The 21,024-nt window shown below is 39.6% G+C and overlaps 1 protein-coding gene across 2 annotated transcripts in view; it reads left to right on the forward strand.

Annotated features, from left to right (window-relative positions):
• Positions 1–21,024, forward strand: part of LOC139966621 (uncharacterized) — a 72,008-nt gene that overhangs the window by 5,793 nt on the left and 45,191 nt on the right. For both annotated transcript variants that reach the window (XM_071969845.1, XM_071969846.1), the window contains exons 2-16: positions 4,104–4,335; positions 4,973–5,187; positions 5,971–6,370; positions 7,041–7,159; positions 8,135–8,435; positions 9,175–9,311; positions 10,915–11,200; positions 12,057–12,220; positions 12,650–12,932; positions 13,867–14,015; positions 14,873–15,153; positions 17,510–17,666; positions 18,580–18,857; positions 19,937–20,090; positions 20,650–20,927. In XM_071969845.1, coding sequence (XP_071825946.1) covers positions 4,104–4,335; positions 4,973–5,187; positions 5,971–6,370; positions 7,041–7,159; positions 8,135–8,435; positions 9,175–9,311; positions 10,915–11,200; positions 12,057–12,220; positions 12,650–12,932; positions 13,867–14,015; positions 14,873–15,153; positions 17,510–17,666; positions 18,580–18,857; positions 19,937–20,090; positions 20,650–20,927 — 3,434 coding nt within the window. The remainder of the gene's footprint in view (positions 1–4,103; positions 4,336–4,972; positions 5,188–5,970; positions 6,371–7,040; positions 7,160–8,134; positions 8,436–9,174; positions 9,312–10,914; positions 11,201–12,056; positions 12,221–12,649; positions 12,933–13,866; positions 14,016–14,872; positions 15,154–17,509; positions 17,667–18,579; positions 18,858–19,936; positions 20,091–20,649; positions 20,928–21,024) is intronic.

Below are 21,024 nucleotides of genomic sequence, written 5' to 3' on the forward strand. Positions count from 1 at the left end.
GGGGGCGGATGCCCGCCCTGACGGACTCAAATGGACTGCTGACGCCCTTTTCAGCTCTTTACCACTCTTTACTTATTCGCGATTATTGCCTTTTTTATTGCGCTATCATCTACCTATTGACATTTGTCACATTTTGTTGGTGTAATTTGGCAATGACACCTATTTATTCTTTGTTAATCGATTAATGACCCTTTCCGGGCCTGGCTAATTTGCAGATCTGCAAATTAGCCAGGCCCGGAAAGGGTCATTTCCGGCAATCTAGGGAGTATCTTTACTCAAAATATTTCTGTACGCTACGCGCCAACCTGTGGTGGCGCTCCGCTTAGATGCTGTCAAAAGCGCCCCTACAGACCATTCTCGCCCCTCCTGACCAATACCCCTAGCTCCGCCACTGTATGTCATGTATCAAAGTTGTGGTTAATGTTTGCTTGTACAATGAAGTCGATTTAGCTGATGATTTAAATTAAAAGTAGCAGATTGGTGGAAACACTGCTGACGACGGCTGATAAAGCTCATTGTGCAGAATGATGTACATTGTGTAATGTCACGGTCAACAACTCTGAAGATAACTTGGGCAAATTACTTCCAGTTATATAAATGATATATGAGTGATAAAACAAACTCTGATACTAATTTGTTCTGCCTATTTACACATCATCATTGAAAACCATTTTAAGAAAATAGCGAAATAAACCTAGATATTGTAACACAAGTTCGTTTCTGTTGCATTGGTCAATATACAAAGGAAAATGCATCAGATGTAGAGTTTGGAGTTTACAAGTTCTGTTGGGCATGGTGTCGCCTAAGGCAAATTTCAACAACACAGAAATTGTTTGTGACTCCTCTCTCATCCCCCTCCCCCCAAATTTCAAAACATTTATGTTGATCCTTATGCTCAGTTTTCAAGCTTTTGTTCCTTCTGTGGAGCTCTGATTATTTTCAGATGCAATGGCTCTCAAATGTTTGAACTCTTTCTATATTCCTTTGATCCTACTCAAATGAATGGAAATAACTTTAAGGGTTTCGGGTCCCTAGAAAGTGTATTTTGAAATTTCGCAAAGAGGTTTTGCTATAACACAAATGACCGTAAAATTATGACAGGATTAATTTCCCCAAAGATTTTGACAGCCTTCAGTTTATTACCAATGATGACCTTCTTAGAAAACAAGGGCACCAAATGATGAGAATAAACTTGCACCTGTTTGACATATAACATCTTTAAAATTTACTTATTGTGTGAGTAATCCCTTGCCAGACTCTATATAAAACCAATCTCAAAAGGACATATATGTAAATAATAATTTTGACTGGTGAGGGCAATAGCCAGGACAGAACTAGACCTTCCCATGATCACTTACATAAGTATTAAATGGAACTTAGAATCGATGATCAAACAAATCAAAAAGGGTAGTTAGACATAATGACTCCAAAAATCAATAGATATCCATGTTAAAAAAAGGGAAAAAATGGGACAAAACACTTTAAAAATTTAGCAATTCTCTGCTGTTTAATTCGGAATACACATTTTCATGGCATTTGTACAGTAGCTCAGTTTGAGAGAACTTTGTGTATCCAATGTTGATTAAAAAAGTATTAAATAGTCTTTTCAATGAATTTTCAAAACCATGGTCAAAGCAATGCTTCTTTTTGCTTTGAGTTTATAGACCCTTTGAAGAGAAAGGAAGGCTGTTGTTTTTGACATATTCCATTCCGTCCAAATAAACAACAGACCTTTGTTTACCTTTAAAGGGGAGAGTGAGTGATTTTAACCTAACATCACTGATAGTTTGCCCAATGGATATATCGTTTTGTCCTTTGTGTCTTTCCTGCTTTATCAAACCCATTGACTATTTAATATTCTTAACATTTATCAATTATTAAGTGTAAGTTAAAGAACAAAAAAAAAGAGAATGCAAGGTGCGGATTGTAGATGCCTTGTCTCTTGTGGATATTCATGACACTTGGAATCTATGGAACGCCAAAAGGACCACAGTGACATGTACCACTACTAATTTGACATGTACTACTACTAATTCGAAGTGTACTACTACTAATTTGAAGTGTAATACATGTAAAATGTCGCGTACTACTACTAATTCGAAGTGTACTACATCTAAAATGTCGCGTACAACTACAGTACTAATTCGAAGTGTACTACATCTAAAAAGTCACGTACTACTACTAAATTGGAGAGATGGCGCTATTCACAATCTTTCCGATACCATGTCATCGAGTTGCGCATCTGCATTAAAATAATGATGAAGAAAACATATTCTTTAATACTCTGTTGATTCAAATGTCTATTTTACAGTTTATACCTTTAAGGTCTGTGGCAAATATAGAAAATAGCATATAGTTTGGCACAGCTGGGGAATCAAAAGCATTCTTGACATTTCAATGACGGGGAAATTGCTGCTTGTGAATAATAATGTGTATAACAATTTTAAGAGTTAAAAACTGAAGCTACATTAAGCACATTCTTGGGGATCGATGGTTCCACCTGCTGGGGCTTCGAAATCTTGTTGCTTTGCCACCACCGGATTTTTATTTTTGTGACGCCCAATGGTCACAGACAATGGTGATTATAGTATTAGTAATTTAGGCAAGGAGAAGGGGAACATTCAGGAAGACTGACACGTACATATATACTCCTAATCCTACGCATACTAAGCTCTGCATATACACACATTACTGTGCCAAAATCTAAATTCAAACGGTAACGTATATTTGGGCTCTTAAGTTATGCTCGGAATTAATCCATGACCTAGTACTTTAGTAGGCCTATATTCAGGCCATTTGTAGAACACCTAAAATGCATACGGTACTAGACTTGTATATAATTTAAACAAGTAGCAGTTTTGGAATATCATTTAAATTAGACACTATATCCTAGCCGCAGCCTGGCCTAGCATATAGAAAAAGTCTAGGAAGCCTAACTTAGCTCATTAACAGTAGCACCTCACCGGTCTTTTCTGAATGTAAAGCAGCATTTTGCGTTTGGGCGCCGTTTTCTATTTTTTTGACATGTTCATCAAGTTTTTTACATATATATATATCAAATACACCAGTTTTTAACTCTTAAAATTGTTATGCACACTATTATTTACAAGCAGCAATTTTCCTGTCATTGAAATGTCAAGAATGCTTTTGATTCCCCAGCTGTTCCCCAGCTGTTGATTCCCCAGCTAACTATATGCTATTTTCTATATTTGCCACAGACCTTAAAGGTATAAACTGTAAAATAGACATTTGAATCAACAGAGTATTGAAGAATATGTTTTCTTCATCATTATTTTAATGCAGATGCGCAACTCGATGACATGGTATCGGAAAGATTGTGAATAGCGCCATCTCTCCAATTTAGTAGTAGTACGTGACTTTTTAGATGTAGTACACTTCGAATTAGTAGTAGTACGCGACATTTTAGATGTAGTACACTTCAAATTAGTATTATTACACTTCGAATTAGTAGTAGTACGCGACATTTTAGATATATTACACTTCGAATTAGTAGTAGTACGCGACATTTTACATGTATTACACTTCAAAGTAGTAGTAGTACATTTCAAATTAGTAGTGGTACATGTCACTGTGGTCCTTTTGGCGTTCCATAGGAATCTTTACCCATAATTTACTACTACTTCAGAGCAGAAGCGGAGCGTCCATACAGTCAGGGGGGGGGGCAGATTCCCCCCTGACGGACTCAAATGGACTACTGGCGCCCTTTTCAGCTTTTACCACTTTTGACTTATTCGTGATTATTGACTTTTATTGTACTCTCATCTACCTATTGACATTTGTCACATTATCTGCAAATTAGCAAGGCTGGGAAAGTGTGATTTCCGGTGATCTAGGGAGTATCTTTACTCAAAAAATTTCTGTACACTCCGCGCCAACCTGTGGTGGCGCTCCGCTTAGATAGTGTCGAAAGCGCCCCTACGGACCATTCTCGCCCCCCCCGACCAAAACCCCTAGCTCTGCCACTGCTTCAGAGGCTGAAAGTCATACACCTATATAACACTGCACACTTCAGTTTTAATAGAGATCTGTTGTCCAACAAGTATACCCAACCAAAGTCATAAACAGTTCTTCGTATTTAACAGGATTGATCGAAGCACAGAGGCCAACCGCATCCTTTACAGGTATCAGGTGGAGATTGCAACCTACCCAAGTGCAAGCTTCCGGTCCCAACGACGCCAGATTAAATGTCACCATCAATATCGGACCTAACTCTGACAGTGTCGTTGGAAATGGACTGTGGGCTCTGGATTTTTATGCCAGCAATAGTAATGACGGGGGAGACCCCAAATACTTTTTAAGAGAGCAGATCCTTTCGTAAGTATTTTCAGTCATATGACGATGTGTCACACCGGTATAGCACAGGGTGCAAGTATGGTAAAATTAAAGTATTAAATTGCCTATGAATTTTTACCCTCGCCAATGAAATTTCTCCCATGCAGCTAAACGATATTGCATTGTACCCACATGGGATTATGTATTGTTAATAAATTATCAATCTTTAAGATAAACAAGTAGGATCGAGAAGAAGGAGACTTAAGAAGAATAAATCAGTCTTTGCTAGATTGGTGATTTTCTATCTATTGTGCCACTCTCTGTCAATTCTTGATCCTTGGGCTACTTATTGGCATGTAGCTCGGTAAATAATGGCTTATCCGAAATCGCAAACTGCTGTGCAAAGTGATCAGTGTGCTATACAAGTGCAAAGATGTATAGCACGTTATTGTTACATAGTATTTTATAAGTTCGTAATTTTAATTATTACTCTGAAAACCCCATCGTACCACTTCATACCACTATAGATAATACTAACGTATACTGATTTGCTTATCAATATTCTGTCAATAATACGTAGCGGTACATTTTGTCAAAGTTTTTAAATTTTGTTTTTGTGTGTGCAGAATTCAAAATTTATGATCATAGACAATTCCTTCCCCTCTATTTCGTTCTCTAGTCCGAGCCAGCAAAATCAGCCGGGGTATAGCACTATTGGCTATTTAAATTTTGTTGTTGACACCACCATGGATCTCAATCAGATCGGTTGCGCAGAGGGCCAGCCGACTCACCTCTGTGTCCGATTTTACCAAGGAGCAAACAGAAGATACATTTTCCCAACGTATGGGCCTGGTGACTCTGGGATCACATCTTGCAGGCAGAGTAGATGTTACCGTAAATATTGATTCATTTCAATTTTTTTTTCATTAAACAAAATAAACTTTGACCAAAACTTTCTCAAAAGCCGCAGCTCCATGAAGTTTAGTCGTCACTTTTGTTTTGGTTGAAGAGTCAACTGGATCCCATGCCAACATCTCCTTTTTCCTTCACTCCTCCCCCTCCCCTCCCCCTCCCCTCCCCCTCCTCACCCCCTCTCTCAGGAGCTCTTCATGGCTTTAACATTGGGTATGGTATCCCTGTTTGTGAATTGTAATGGCTGTAGCTGATCCAACATGAAACTATTTGCTGCTAGATGTGAAGATTAATCAATGACAAGCCATGTTTTGTTCTCCACACATGCAGCAACATGTGGCTAGTGATTTTTCACTGTGTTCAATATCTGCCTTCTCAGGCCAAGTATTGTCCTTACTAAAAATCATCTCTGTCAGGACTGTAATATTATCTGTTATTATTGCGATGCATCGGTTCAGTGTCGCTCATGCTGATCATGCTGATTTTCTAGATTTTATTCCGGCAAGCCAGGAAATTAGCCACTGCCATGTCATGACAGTATAGCTTAACGCTGATTCCTATGACAGTAAATAAGAATAGCTTACAAAACTTGCAAACTGAATGGATGAATCCATCGATTACGGGGCAATACAACAATAGATCAGCCTTCTTTCTCAAAGTCATTTCGATGTCAATGCATGGTCACTTTCAACATAGTAAAGAATTGCTTTTTTAATCTATGCTCATGAAACTTTTAAATCAAAATATTTTGCTTGACATTCACAGGAGGAGCTGGGGGAGGACATGGCAGCAGCAGTAGTAGTAGTAGTAGTAGTAGTAGCTCATCATCCCACGGTGGTGGCTCACAAACGGGGGGCAGAAGGTCAGCCCACATCCACCGTGTTGGTTGGTCAATCGAACCATTCAGAGTCCAGAGAGGCAGGCCGTCCGATATCACTCTCAATTTAAACGTGCAGCCAAGAGGAAGCAACAGCGATGTTTCCGGAACCGGTCTGTGGGCAGTGAACATGTTCTCTTCAGACAACCCAGAGGGTTCTGGTATCAGATACAATCAGATCGGGAACCTGTTAGATGAAGACCAGGCCAGGATGCCGCTCCAGGGTAACACTCCATTGCAGCTGGCTATAGACACGCAGTTTGACGTAGGTGCCGTTGGATGCACAGAGTAAGTCGAATGACCTTTGAAAGGTTGCTTAATAACTATCTAGAAGAACTCAAAGAATGCCCCCTACACCTAAAGTACAATTGTTCAGCCACAGACCCTAACACCCCTGCCACTCTTCACTTCAAATCCCTGTCCAAATCCATTTCCCAATCGTAACTAAATCAGGAGGTCTTGAGACTTGATGTTTTTATACTTCAGATAAATTTTTGAAAGTATAAAAAGTATGATAAATTGTAAAGAAATAATGCAGAGGTCAAAGATATTTTGGACCATGAAAGAGGAATATAAACTAAACATCGATCCTTGTGAAATTTACTTCCCATTCAGACATGAAATGTGGAGGTCTTACTTTGCAAACTTCATGCAAAGTAAAGTTTACTATCCGGAAAAACCCAAACAATATCAGTTTCAACACTACCTACCATAGGAAACTCTAATGGTGCTCCTGAAGTTTGCGTGTTGTTGGGTTACGGTGCGATGTAAGACATCATCGGAACCCCTTTGAAATGTTTCTTGAATTGCTTTAAAAACTCTTTGGTTGCATACAGGACTAGCTTGCCTAACTTGATAAACTATTGTTACTTATTAATATAAGTGTAAGACATATATTCTATGTCTTTAAATTCTGAATGTGAACACAGAAAATGTTCTTGTCAATATTTTTTTGTAGTACAAATCACTTGTGTGTGGAATTTGCAAAAGGTGAAAACCCATCTCCTGATTATAATTTCCCTGTTAATAACGGACGCCCATCAATCATATCATGCCAGCCAAGGGATTGTGCTTTTGGTAAGTAAAAAAAAATCTTTAAATAGCATTTGCTTATATATATATATATATGTATATATATATATACTGTATATCTCAATTGAACTAGACAAGAATTTTTTTTTTACTCTTCTGAGTTTTTTTTGTAATTCTGAACTTTTTTTTGGTAATGTTTTAAAGTTTTTATAGGCATAGTCATGCTAGATTTTGTATGTCCATCCACTTGAATTTTCAAGTTATTCTTCTAAAAGCTGACCAAGTTTTTCATTGAGAGAAGATTACATTACATTACAGTCATGTTCCAATGACTGACAGTGTGACAATTATGGCAAAATAAATGTATTCCACACTGTAAGCTCGGAAATGCCATGACAGTTATCTTGCTGTGATCTCCAGATATGGTTGTTTGAATGGAGATTGCTTTTTGCCCAGATACATCTGCTGTTAATTCTAGGAAATCAATTCAAACATATTCGATGGCTGGGTTCGTAATATTTTTGGTTTTCAGATATTCCTTCTCTTTTTTGCCTTTTGCGAAACAAACATTTGGAATTTTTATAATGAATGAAGCTGTCAGTGTACTCTGAATTCCAATTTATATCAAAATGCAAAAATTGTTTGTAATAGATTGTGGGTGCGTCAGTACCTGTGATGATGAGTGGTGCATGTGGACTTCAATTTTAAGTTGAGCTGCCGTAGAATGTTACCAGTGAGTGATATGTTCCAGTCATGTAGATCAAATCCCATTTGAGGTCCCAAGTCTTAATAGCGACATGAGAAGTTGAAATAGTAAAGCTGCAATGGAACTTCATAGGTTAATTAGGTGTTAGGTCCACATCAGCAAATATCTTGATGGTATCAATAAACAAACCTTGGAAATCTTTGTCTCCAGTAATACTATTAAAATGTCCTAATAAAGGGTGTAGCAAGGCATCACTAAGCTTTTTGACCATCTGGTGTTACATGATGCTGTTTTTTGTTTTTGTTTTTTTGCAGATCAACAGACTGGACCAAGAAAGAGGGTATCGTTTACTTCCTTTTCTTTTGGAGCTACTAGTACCGCTCTTCCAGCGGCTACTGCAGGCTATACTAACATGGATATTAGTCTCCGGGCCTCTGCCACAGGCAATTCCAGGCTCATTATGGGCAGTAACCTCTGGCAGCTGTCAGTCTTTGGTAGCAGAAACCAAGATGGCTCTGGAAGTAGAAGAAATGAAGTTGAAAATGTCTTACCGGCGTCGGAATCCTCGCGTAGGTTTACTCCTGACTCGGACCTTAACCTCAATGCCAACGTCGAGTAAGCTACGCTTAAAATGGCTCCTTTGATATAACGGCTTAGCAAATTGTAGGGCAGTATTCTGATAAAAAATTCCCACATGATATAAATGGGGTTCATTAAAGGGTGTGAAGACTCGCGCAGAAAGAAACGTCTAATGCTGGTAATCTGACCTTGTTTCGAATGAGGTGTAACAGAAGTGTTAGACACCACCATTGATCCCAGAAAATACACACACACAGCTTGCTACCACCGGTAATTAGATTCTAGTGTACAGTCAGTACATACAGCTGCGGTCAATACCCACAGCACAGTGTACATAGCAGAGATGGACATCTCAGGTCTAGATAAAAGAGAACAAGGTATCACTTTTCATTACTGTACAGTCTGAATTTTGTAGCGACACGAACAAAACGTCACTTGCAAGCAACAGAAAGTTAACTTTTTCAGATGGCCGAACGCGGTTTGGGGCGAGTCTTCAATGCCTTTAACTTTGAGTAGCAAAGTCTACATTTTGAATAATAACAACAAAAAGAAATAAGATTGACCAATTTACAAATCAAAAAACATAAACACAAACTATGAGTAATAATTATCTTCCAAAAATGCCACTCTGCCCAGTCTGACAAGGATATTCTACCAACGCTAAAAACCTACGTAGGTTTGACCCTCGACACTGAACATATTAAAAATATAAATATATTTAATTCTTTTTTTCTTAAAATGACTTGCCCACTGCAATTTTTTCTCCTTTTGACAGTTTGAACCTGAATGGGATTGGCAGAGACCATGACTATCCTTACTTGTGCATGGAGTTTAGCAAAGGAAATAATGCATTTCCAGACTTTGAAATGCCACTTCAGGGAGGCTCAATGATCTCTTGTTCCGAGTTTATAGGTTTGTATTTTTTTCAGAGTTGGTATATGTTATAGACAACTTCACTGACTTCACACACACAAACATTTCTCGACTAAATGTTAGGACAGATCTTGGGAGGAAAGTGTTACGAAGAAAAGTTAACCAAACGCTTTCAATCGATTTGTTAGTCTTTATATTTGTTTTAGTTCTGGCGGAAAGCAAAAGCAAGCTATGAGATGGTGACGGTGTGTGCATGCGTGCTTGCGTGCGTGCGTTTGTTTTGTATTCTGACCGAGGACTTAAACAAAAGAATTTCAGGTCCTCGGTTGTGATTTCTAAAGAATCACCACGTCCTCGGAAGAATTTCTATTGTATGGGGTATTGTTAAGGTAAGGGTACGTGGATTTGAACAATGGAAAATACAATGGGGTCCTCGGTCTGAATGTAATACAAACGTGTGTGTGTGTGTGTGTGTATGTGATGCTTTGGCTTGTGAACACAGTATCTAATACCATGCATAGCATGCGTGTAGTTGTCACTTCGTAATTCCTTGGCTGCTTTTATTATTGGCGGAGGTCAAAGGTCATTTGAGGTCACCAGTGTTTAAAATGTGAAAACCTTATAAACAATCTCGTTCAAAACGTACTGCATTAGTTAATGCTGTAGATGGGTGGTGGATGTCTGCAAAATGCTACCAGAAAGAGGTTGCATGCACAAAGGGGAGGCTGGGTAGTTTAGTTTAGTTTAGTTTAGTTTAGAAACCCAAGGATCAGGAAGCCTTACAGTAGCTTATTTGAGACCCTATCCATGTTAGATCGTGGATGGACACCAGCTTATTTCAAGCCTTCTCTTTTCGATAAGTGTTCAGAGGATAACGAGGCAGGGATGTGAATTCGCTCCCATTCCTGCTCCAAGACCGCCTTCTAACGTCCCCATCCTGGACGAGAGTGTTTTCCCCAGCATCTGACCACTTTCTCAAATACTGAGGTAGGCAAAGGCACCCCATTCGACGTCACTGCAGTTCAGCCATGATGAACAAAGTTGTTTCAAAACCAAGTGAAGAACAGAAACAAAGCCCTTAGGGAGAGGGGATGACCCTCCACTCCCCATCATGTTGAGGGGTGTGACATTCATTCGAGGGATTTTACATTCAGTACGGGAAGAATAAGACTACTCCCCTGGGCCCCATCCATAATGGTCAGTGCCCCTCTGTAAATCATTTTCGTCACCCAGCACACTAAGAATCAGAAGTGGACTGAAACAGGTCAAACAGGTCAAGACCTACTCCTATGTGTAATACTTGTATGTGACTGTCTTTCACCCAGGAATACATTTTGTGCTGAATATTGGGAATTTTTGCATAAGATCATATACATATATATTAATATATATATATATGCACGGTTCCTTAATAGTGATTTCATCAGTTGGTGTTCAGTAGTGAGTCTTAAAAATTCCTCTGCGAAAAATAGACTGGAACTCTCTGACAGCGGTATATGCATGATCTGAGTTAATTCTTGGGACAAAATGTAACCGAGTTTGCTCTTTTCACTTTGGTACCCTGAGGTCCGAGTAAAGTGTCAGCTATCATCTTTATCCATTCTTAGAATTAACCCTTCTCGGTCCATCTTCTCTATTCCAGGTGAGGAGGTTCCATCCGCATCTGTGACTGGGTACAGTTCCAGGTTGGGTTTTGGCCGCGACAATGACGACAGAACTACCCCAACAACTGTTCAAGCTACCGTGGTGACCACAGGGAACGAAAATCCCATCACCGGCATGAATCTCTGGAAGTTGGGCGTCTTCGGCAGCGAATACTCCGACGGAACGGGTGAAGTGTTTCCGCTGGTGGACCAGATCTTACCTCCAACAGATGCAGACAAGACTCTGATGCCAAATGAGGACTTGACGTTTGACGTGACCTCCGAGTAAGATTATTGGCAGATGTACAGCCAGCTAGATTTGTATCTCCAACTTGAAAATCAAATTTAAACCAGTCTCGAATGTATATAAGATATACTCATTTTGTGCATGCAAACCTGATATTTTGATAATGATACGAGCTTTGCTCCCGGGGTCGTTTGCATAGGTAGCCATTAAGCAATGTGAATGAAATTTATTAGGCCACAAATCATGATAAAAGAAAGTTTGACGTATTAAAAGGATGCACATTTTGTGAGTGACACACAGAACTTGTGATTAATACACATTAGACAATTTATCTTGTCTTGGGAGAAGGAGTTATAGAATTAAATTAGTTACAATTAGAATTCAAATTAGAATAAGGAGTTAGAATGGTTAAAATTTAAATAGGAACAAAAATCAGAACATTACCATCCACAATACAATTTACACTGGCAGAAATGGTAAAATTCATTGCTTCAAAAAAACCCAAAAAACTATTCTTCTTGAGGAAGGAGTTGGAATTAAATTTAGTTAGAATTAAACTTAGAATTAAGAGTTAGAATCGTTAGGGATTAAAGAGGAACCAGTCAATACGTATTACCGTCCAGAATACAATTTACGCTAGCAGAAGTGGTAAAATTAATTTATTCTGAAAGAGCTGAGGCCGCATGGCTAAATCTCATGGGCAACGTCCTGCCCTGTCCTACATGACAAAAAGAGGGCCATAGTTAAGACCCTTTGGGGGGAGGGGGGAGGGGGGGTACATACTTGCAGGATTGTATTTTGTACTGTTACCAAGGAGCCTTCATAGTCCTAGGCGATGGTGGATGGAAAGGTTAATTGACTACTACAAATGTTTGTTCCTTGTTTTCCTTGTAGCATTGATTTGAATTCTGTGGGACCTGGTACCGAATATCCTTACATCTGTACGACGTTCAGCAAGCACCCCTTAGCTGACCCCCCATTCAAAATCAATATGGGCGCACAGGATGAGATCGTCAGCTGTGTATCCCTTAACCGTGAACCTGTCGAACCGGAAGAAGGTAAAATAACTGTCAAGGTTTGCCTGTTATGGTACACCCTTGTCCTCGTAATAAAAAAAAAACTACCGCATTATTTCAAGGGGGGGGGGCCGGAGGGGGCGGAGGAGAACAACATTTGGGTATAACCTTTTGTGTACAAAAACAAAGTGCTGTACATCTTTACCTCTGTGGCCATTTGGCATAGTATTTTGATATGCTGTAACAGGTAACTGCTTCCGTATTAATTCCATATTTTACTGCCACGGTCAAGTCGATGTAAGAAGTGAAACTACAGCAAGGCACCAAGAGCCCTGCGATGTTACCTATGTTATGGTTCGTTGATCATCGGTACAGTGTGCCAGATTCGGTGTCAAATTCCCATGTGTTCTTGTAGAAAACAAAATTTGGAGATCATATTTATGAGGCAAATGTAATATTTTCATATCATAGAGGAGGGTCCAATGGTGAGAGTGATCGGATACCGTACAAGGATTGGCCTGGAGCCTGACAATGAAGATGGTACCACACCTACCACAGTGGAGGCCACAGTCGCCAGTGTGGGGCCAGGCGATCCCATAACGGGGACAGACCTATGGAAACTGGATGTCCTCGGTAGCGATGAACCAGACGGCACCGGTGAACTGTTACCCATAGCTGAAGATGTCTTACCACCGGAGGAAGCAAATAAACCTCTAACGCCCGGTGATCAACTGCCATTAGCCGTGACTACCGAGTAAGTTAAGGCCCGGTCACATCTGCGCGATTTAACGCGCGATTCAACTCGCAATACAATTGAAGGTTGAATCGCGTAGTTAGACACGGGTACCAAAAGTTGCGCCGTTTATTTGGGTTGATTTGCAATAGAGCAATGTCCTAATCAGCGCAACTTTTCAGAAGTAACTTTTAATATTAGCTGAGAATTAAAAGTGCAGTCTAAAATGCAGAAGATAATTTTCTCATATTAATATTAGCTGCCATTTCGCAATTGTTTTCACGATCGATTCTGTAGTTGTTTGAACAGTCGCGCGTATGTGACCACAAAGTTGGTTTCGAAGTTGAATCGAAAATTGCGTGATTTTAGTTGCGAGTTGAATCAATAGCCAGAGAGGTATATTTGAGAAGACGAAACAAAGACACACCTGTGTGTTCCCTTACATCATCGTCCATGAGTTCACGAACAAAAAGCAGCGACTCCTTGCCGCACCTGTGTGAACTTAAATTTATTGGTGCAAAACCGCTCTGTGGATCCCAAAAATTTCTTTGAGAACGGAGATCAAAATCCATATTTGTCTCACTTCTATCGATTACTCAGCCACCTTGCATTTATTTACTCTGGTTTTACTCATTTTGTGGCTATTGCCTCGGCTGTCCAAAAGGTTGACTTTTAGCCACCGGCATCGGGGGTGCCTGGATCTCGGGGTGCATGGATCTAAAGACTGTCCATTTTGGGGGAATGGGGATTGGGGAGATGGAGTGAGGGAGGGTCTGTAAAGTTTGGGATGGCAGTTTGTCCTAATAATAATATCGGCTCTTAGAAGGTTAAGATTTATATACACATTACATCTATTTTGTAGTAGGATTAATTCAAACTCATAAATTGAATTAATTGATGAGGTGGTGCACAGTCACAACGATGTTTTCCCTTTTTGTTCCCTATCTCCATCCAGTCTTGATCTAAACTCTGTCGGGCCCGGCACAGACTATCCTTACATATGTACCAGATTTAGCCGGCATCCAGATGCAGATCCTCCATTTAGTTTGCAAGTTGGACAACAGTCGTCTGTCCTCAGTTGCACAGCCCTATCACGAGAACCAGGTAAAAATATGTGTCATCGTATATGTACTAGGTATAGGATCGGTTAAACATCGATAAACAAACAAATTAAGGCTGAAACACTGGATTAGTGGAACATGCAACTTGTATTCCTGAGGTCAAGAGGTTTTGCTTTTTTTCCCCCACCTATCATCTTTTGAGAAAAGAATGTGTTGTTAGATTATTTTTGTATCGTCATCTTGAGTGTTGTATACTATCTTCGAAAAAGTTAACTTTGTTTTTGTTGTTACTTTACAAAGCTGTATCTTTCTTGCAACCTAAACGCTTGGCAAACACTCGTTTGGAAGACATTAACGTTGCTACAGAAAATAATTTGCAATCGTTGGAAACAAATTGGCCTAATCGAGTGATGACAGGAAAAAACTTCCCAGATATTCATTGTGAAATTATGCTAGTATGCATAGCAATATCTGCTATGAAAAGTGTTTCACAGACCTACAGGCTGGATGTTCACATTTGAAGGTGTTAAATCATTAGTGACTTAGTGGTAAATTTATTATCTCTTGTATCACTAATAAAGCAGCGAGCATACATTTTGTACTGGTAAGCCCCTAATTGGGACAAAACTATTACACCGTGTGTTTCTATGTAGTTTCTCAAAAAATAGCAAGTTGATATAAAATGGTATGGAAGGGACCATTAAGAAAACAAACTATACAGGTATATATTGATGGTATGGAATGGACCATTAAGAAAACAAACTACACAGGTAAGCATAGATGGTATGGAATGGACCATTAAGAAAACAAACTACACAGGTAAGCATAGATGGTATGAAATGGACCATTAAGAAACAGGTGTCTAATTATTTCTCTCCTCGTCTTTTTTCTCACACTCAGTGATACCCGAAGAGCCAAAGGATGTCGTCGTCACTTCGGTTGTGCCGGAGGACGGTGTAGTAATCACGGCCACCACCGACAACGATGTCACATTAAGCGTAGACATTGAAGTGGATCCCGAAGAGACCGACGACATCGATGGTAGAAACCTCTGGGATCTGGATTTGTGGATCTCTGCAAACAAGAATGGCAAGGGAAAGAAATTTGGCCACAGCCAAAAAGTTCTTAATAACAGACAACAGGACCAACCATTGGACAGTGAAGGACCCTTGGCATTCCCAGTAAGTTTAGCAGTTATTACTGGTCGTATCAATTCATGTCTATTTATTTTTATTTTTTTAAGCATCAGGGATCGATCGTTGGGTTGTTGAGATCAGCAAGCATCCATCATCAGACATAGGTGATTGGAATTAAACCAGCTGACCATCGGCTAGCATTGAATTATATAACAGTTAGAGGACCTGATGTTTTGATCCTAGCAGGATCTTCTTCTTAGATAGCTTTTGAAGCAGATCTTGCTACGATCGTAACGTCAGGCCCTCAATTTTTAACAGATTTACCAACACGGGACTTGTTAGGAAGACAAGCAGTATGTTGACAGTGTTTTTCCTGTCTTTTAATTGGTAGGGAATTATGTTGCATTGAAATAAGTCTGTATAGGTCAATGAGAACCAACAAATAAACATCAAATAGCATTTCATTGCAATTGCATTGATTGAACTGAATTAAAATCAATGAGAATCAACAAATTGTTAAAAAATCAACATTGACTTACGTTGAGTTGAGCATGGAGCGACGGGAATCACCAAATTGGTAAAACATCAACATTGACTTATGTTGAATTGAGCATACTAAAAATCAACAAATTGGTAAACCATTAGTTGACAATAAGAACCAAATTGAAATCAGTGAGGGTATTGGTCAGTGAGAACCAACAAACGGTAAATGCATTGTTTACATTGAGTTCTGTTGAATTGAAATATTTGAGGTATAGGGCAATGAGAACCAAGAAATGGTAGCATCGAAATTGGTAAAAAACATCGACATTGAATTATGTTCAGTCGAATGAAATAAAGTAACAGGAAGTTTGTTGAGCATCGACATAGTCAGTCATGCAGCAAAGAATCGGCACAAAATGAATTAGATTGGATACCTGGAAGTCAACAGACCAGTCTAGCATGAGATAAGCCTTTAATTATGATATTGGTGACCCTGGTCTATGGCTGTATGAGATCAAGAAATTGTTAACTTTGGATTCAGACGGTGGTTCAAGTAGTCGGGCACCCATGGGCAACCAAGGGCAACCGCAGGCAACCATGATGAATTATTGAACTGAATTCGTGTGGATGAAGAAAAATCCAAAGAACGATCAGTACCCATCAGTCAGCACTGAGCCAACATGAAATAACGTTCAGTCATACAGGGATGTGCCCAGGATTTCCTGAGTGCCGGGTATACTGATCGCCGTACTAGTTTTGCTAACAATTTACATTTGAAAATTTTTTTTAGTGAAATATATTACGTACCTGGTAAAAGTTATTAGTTTGTTTCAAAGAGATTTTACAAGGGACCGATTGAGAGTAATGTTTCTCGCATGCGTAACTGATGCATTATTAGTCTATATGTGATTTTGGCATAGGCTAGGCCCAATTTATGTTTAATATATTGTTAGGAATGTCAAGATTTTAGATGAAAATAGTGCTGGGCGTGATTCACGATTTTGAAGACATGGCTGGGCGGTAATTTTTAGTGCTGGGCGGGGCCGCCCAGTGCCGCCCAGCGTGGGCACACCCCTGGTCATACTTCAAGAATGGTTCTCCTGACGAAACAAGTTTCAAGAAGCAAATACATGACACAATTGTGAATGAAACAGTTTCTTGAGGTCGATGAAAGTGGGAAAGAGTAACTATGTGATATATGCAGCATTATGATCTTGAAAACAATCATCATTTGGTACTTCTTCTATATAACTATCATTATTTTCTCCTGTTTGAGGTTTCTAATATCCTGTAGTACCTGTAAGGTTGATAAGAAAGAGAGGGTTCAAGTGTCCAAATTCCTCTTGCCTCTCGATATTCTTGCATGTTACACAGGTCTAGACATTTGGGCTATCAACTGGCTTTATAAAGCCATTGGATTTCCTATTTGCTACTAAAGAAAACAAAAAAGGCACTTGCCTTATCTGCCAGTAGACAAAAAGAACATCAACATGTGAGCGGTTGCAAGGTTAATAATAATCTTCATTCATAGAATCCTGGCATGCTTTCCTTACCTAAGATAATTAGCCCTGTATTGCTGCTTATACTGTAGCAAATATTAATGGGCTGCTCTCATAAGCCTATACAGTACTGTATGTGGTTTTGTAAGTCCAGGGAAATGTCAGTGACTCAATACTTAGCTAGTAGAGTTTTTTAAGCACTTTTAATTTATAGCAAGTGGCTAGTAACATTTGTGAAGTTAAATACGATTGCACTGTTGAGTATGATGATAAACATGATATTGCTTAATACAACAGTTTATGTCCATTGAATTATTAAATTTTTTTGCATTTTTATTTTTACAAACTTCAACAATTAAGCTTCACATAGTGCATATTCCTCCTCACTATGATGTTCCGTTCTCTCTTGTATTTTTCAGACTGTCAGTGCCAACATAGACGTCTCAAGCTCCAAGTGTAAGGTCTTAAAGTATCTCTGTGCAGAAATAAAGAAGCAGGCCGGATCGACTCCAGATTTTGGTTTCCGAGGAGACACAGAAACATCCACTGTCGGCTGTGCTAAATTAACCTGTAAAAGTATGGCAATTTTCTCTTACTTCTCATAGAGCTAGAATTCATTAACATCTTCAGTATATATCCCCATGTTGGCTGTGCTCCTAAGAAAACTGGTTTAGGGGAGATTTTCATGGCCAATATTTTGAGCAGATTTTTAAAGGCCCAAGGAAGGATAGAACGCATGTTACGTGACGTAAACGAGTGGGTACATGCAGCTACAATTAGCTGTCTAGACCTGGCAATCTTTACCTTGGTGGGTATAAATTCTGTAAAGTCACATCCAAGATGGCGGTATCACTGTAACGTTAATGCATTCTGTTTCATAATTGTTCAGTGGAGTGTCCTATAGTAAGTCCTTGGTCAGCACTGACCTTTGTAACTGATATTGACATTGTTTATTTCCTTCACTAGCCTCGGCTGGGGGGGTGGGAGTGTGGGGGAGGGGGGGATGGTGGCTTCTTCAGAAGATCAGTTTCCATATATGACGGTATGATTGACATAAAAGAAATAAATGAACCACTGAGATGTTTTGCCTTGTGAGCTGTTATAAACATCGTTGTATGATCAGTTATGCAGGAAAAGCTGTAGAAATTATGTACACTTCACAATGGAGAGCAAGTCTTTCCATCATTGAGAAATGGATTTGCCATCTTCACATTATTGAAAATGGTTTCAAAGTATTAGTTACACTTTTGTCAACTGTCCTACTACATAGGTAGTAATGAATGGCAGTTATGATTAAAGATATTGTATGAGAGCAAATTGGGTATCACTTCTTAATGTGACCCTCGTTTTTGAAATATTTAATGATTGGTGTGTAAGCAATATTGCAATTTGAAACTTTGACAGGAGATTTCCCATCTTTATTGATGAAGAGTTTCTTGTAGTGGCCTCCACTTGACTGATATTTATCCCTCTGTTGTCCATATCCCAGAATACAAGGTACCAAAAGGTGTGGTGGTTACTTCGGTCGAGCCATTGCCTATCGTCGTGTATGAGAATCAGGTCAATGATATCGTCTTTGATTCGACCGTCACCTTCGATCCTAAGCTCTCGAGGCCGATCGGAAAAGGAGAAAAATTCTGGAAGCTGGGTGCGTGGCTGGCCAGGGAACCCGATTCGCCGAGGAAGATCGGAGAAGTAGAACAAGTTCTGAACAACAAGAAGAGAGACAAGAAGATTTACAGCCACGACGAACCAACAGTATTTGGGGTACGAACATGACCTTTGTACAGTTTAAAGGATTGACCTAAGGCAGATGATGGAAATTACCTTCAAAATCTCTCCCTGATACAACCCATTAAAGGCATTGAAGACTCGCCCCAAATAGCTTGTCGCCATCTTTAAAAAGTTAACTTTCCGTTGATTGCAAGTGAAGTTTTTCTCTTGTCGCTACAAAATGCAGACAGTAATGAAAAGTGATACCTTGTTATCTTTAGCTGGACCTGAGATTTCCATCGCTGTAATGTTTGTACACTGTGCTGTGGGTATTGACCGCAGCTGTATGTACTAACTGTACACTAGTGTCTAATAACCCACGGTATAGCAAGCTGTGTGTGTATTTTCTGGGATCGATGGTGGTGTCTAACACTTCTATTACACCCCATTTGAATATAGATCAGATAACCGGCATTTGACGTTTCTTTTCGCGCAAGTCTTCACACCCCTTAACACACCTCTCAAATATAGGCTCCTAGTGTGTTAGTGACCCTTTGTAATACAATTAACTGTACTATGCTTATAAAAACAGAGCAATGGGTTTGACCAGTGACAAAGCCTACATTGTAACAGTGTCCTAATAATTCTATGCTCTTTGTTTGCTTTCCTCAACCTGGGATGTGAGTTTCATCAGTTGAACAAAGATAATACCAGTACAATTATATAATGGTCATACAAGCATTGATCTTTGTTTTGGTAAAAGCTCATGACAGAAACTGAATTTCTCTATTTTGACTGCTAAGTGTTTGATGTCACTTTAATCCCCATCTCCCCTCCCCTCCCCCAGCCCAACCCTCACACACACACATACATATCAATATTTGTTATCTACATCTCAAAAGTAATTCCCTCCCCCCACCCTCACACACACATACACATCAATATTTTTTATCTGCATCTCAGAAGTTATTCCGTTGATTTTGTCAGGCTTTTTCTGTATTTCTTTTCTGTTTCTTTTCTTCTTTTTTTTTTTCTGTGACCCACCACCACCTCCTGCCTTCCCTAATTTCTACTTTTAAAAATTCTGTTAATTCCCGTTTCTCTTACGCCTGGTATCACTGCCTCTCTTTCAGGGTATACCAATGAGTGTGGACTTGACAGGTATTACCTGTAAAAAGGTTAACTACATTTGTAACAAGTTCAAGCTGGACAAGCCGAAGCCTAAGTTTACTATAACAAAGGCCACCAGGAATGCGGACGTCGGATGTGCTCCCGTCAAGTGTCTAGGTACGTATCTAAGACATACCTTGACTTCCCCACCTCACTTATCCCCTCCCCCCTCCGCTAGTTAAATGTGTATCAACATGTGTATTCAAAGCTAGCAGAAAGTTTCCAACGTTTTCACGAAACGGTTGTAGTCTTAGTGGAAAAATATTCCAACTTTTGGGAGTACCTTTTGTCAGCTAATAGCTTTACCTCTTGGTAGGAATTTGGATGACATTTTAGAGGGAGAAAATTATCAAATTACTTATTTAGCACTTTCTCTATGTGTTTTGCATTGCCACAAAGTTATGGTTTATAGGCAGAAGTGTTCGCAAGGTCTTTGAAAATCGAAACAGCAAATTTGCATATTCCCAGCGTACACAATCGGTGATTTCGCACTCGTTTCTCCCTCTTCTGGACAAAATATACCGTGACATGGTCAAATTGTGTGTGTCAATTGCACCATTGATGATCTTGTTACTTCTGTTGGCCCTGCTTCTGTGTGTATATATGCGTCAGTGTCCTTCAAAGTTTGCACCACGGATGGTCTCATTATTTCCATCCTTCCTTGATTTCCCATCAGTTCCAGGTGAAGAGGAGGAACCGCCTGTCGTGGAAGTGCTAGCGACTCTGACCACGCCCGTAACCCTCTACCTGAATGAGAACAACGACGTCAACACCTTGACCGGAGTGATGTTCGATGCCGAGGAGGACATCATCGGCAGAGACAATTGGGAAGTCTCCACCTGGTTCAGCAAATCTCCAGACGGCTCCGGTCCGAAGACCAACTTGAATGACGAGAGTCTCCTGGAGAACCAGAAACATCTCCCAATTGACCCTAACGAATCTCTCTGGTTCCCTGTAAGCATTCTCTTTCTCCTGTTATCAAAACTATTAAACGTGATATAGAATAGAGAGCATCCAGTCTACACTTTCCAGCCCATCCTCACCAAAGAAA

Source organism: Apostichopus japonicus, chromosome 4 (assembly GCF_037975245.1).
Source record: "Apostichopus japonicus isolate 1M-3 chromosome 4, ASM3797524v1, whole genome shotgun sequence".
In the NCBI taxonomy this organism is placed as follows: domain Eukaryota; kingdom Metazoa; phylum Echinodermata; class Holothuroidea; order Aspidochirotida; family Stichopodidae; genus Apostichopus; species Apostichopus japonicus.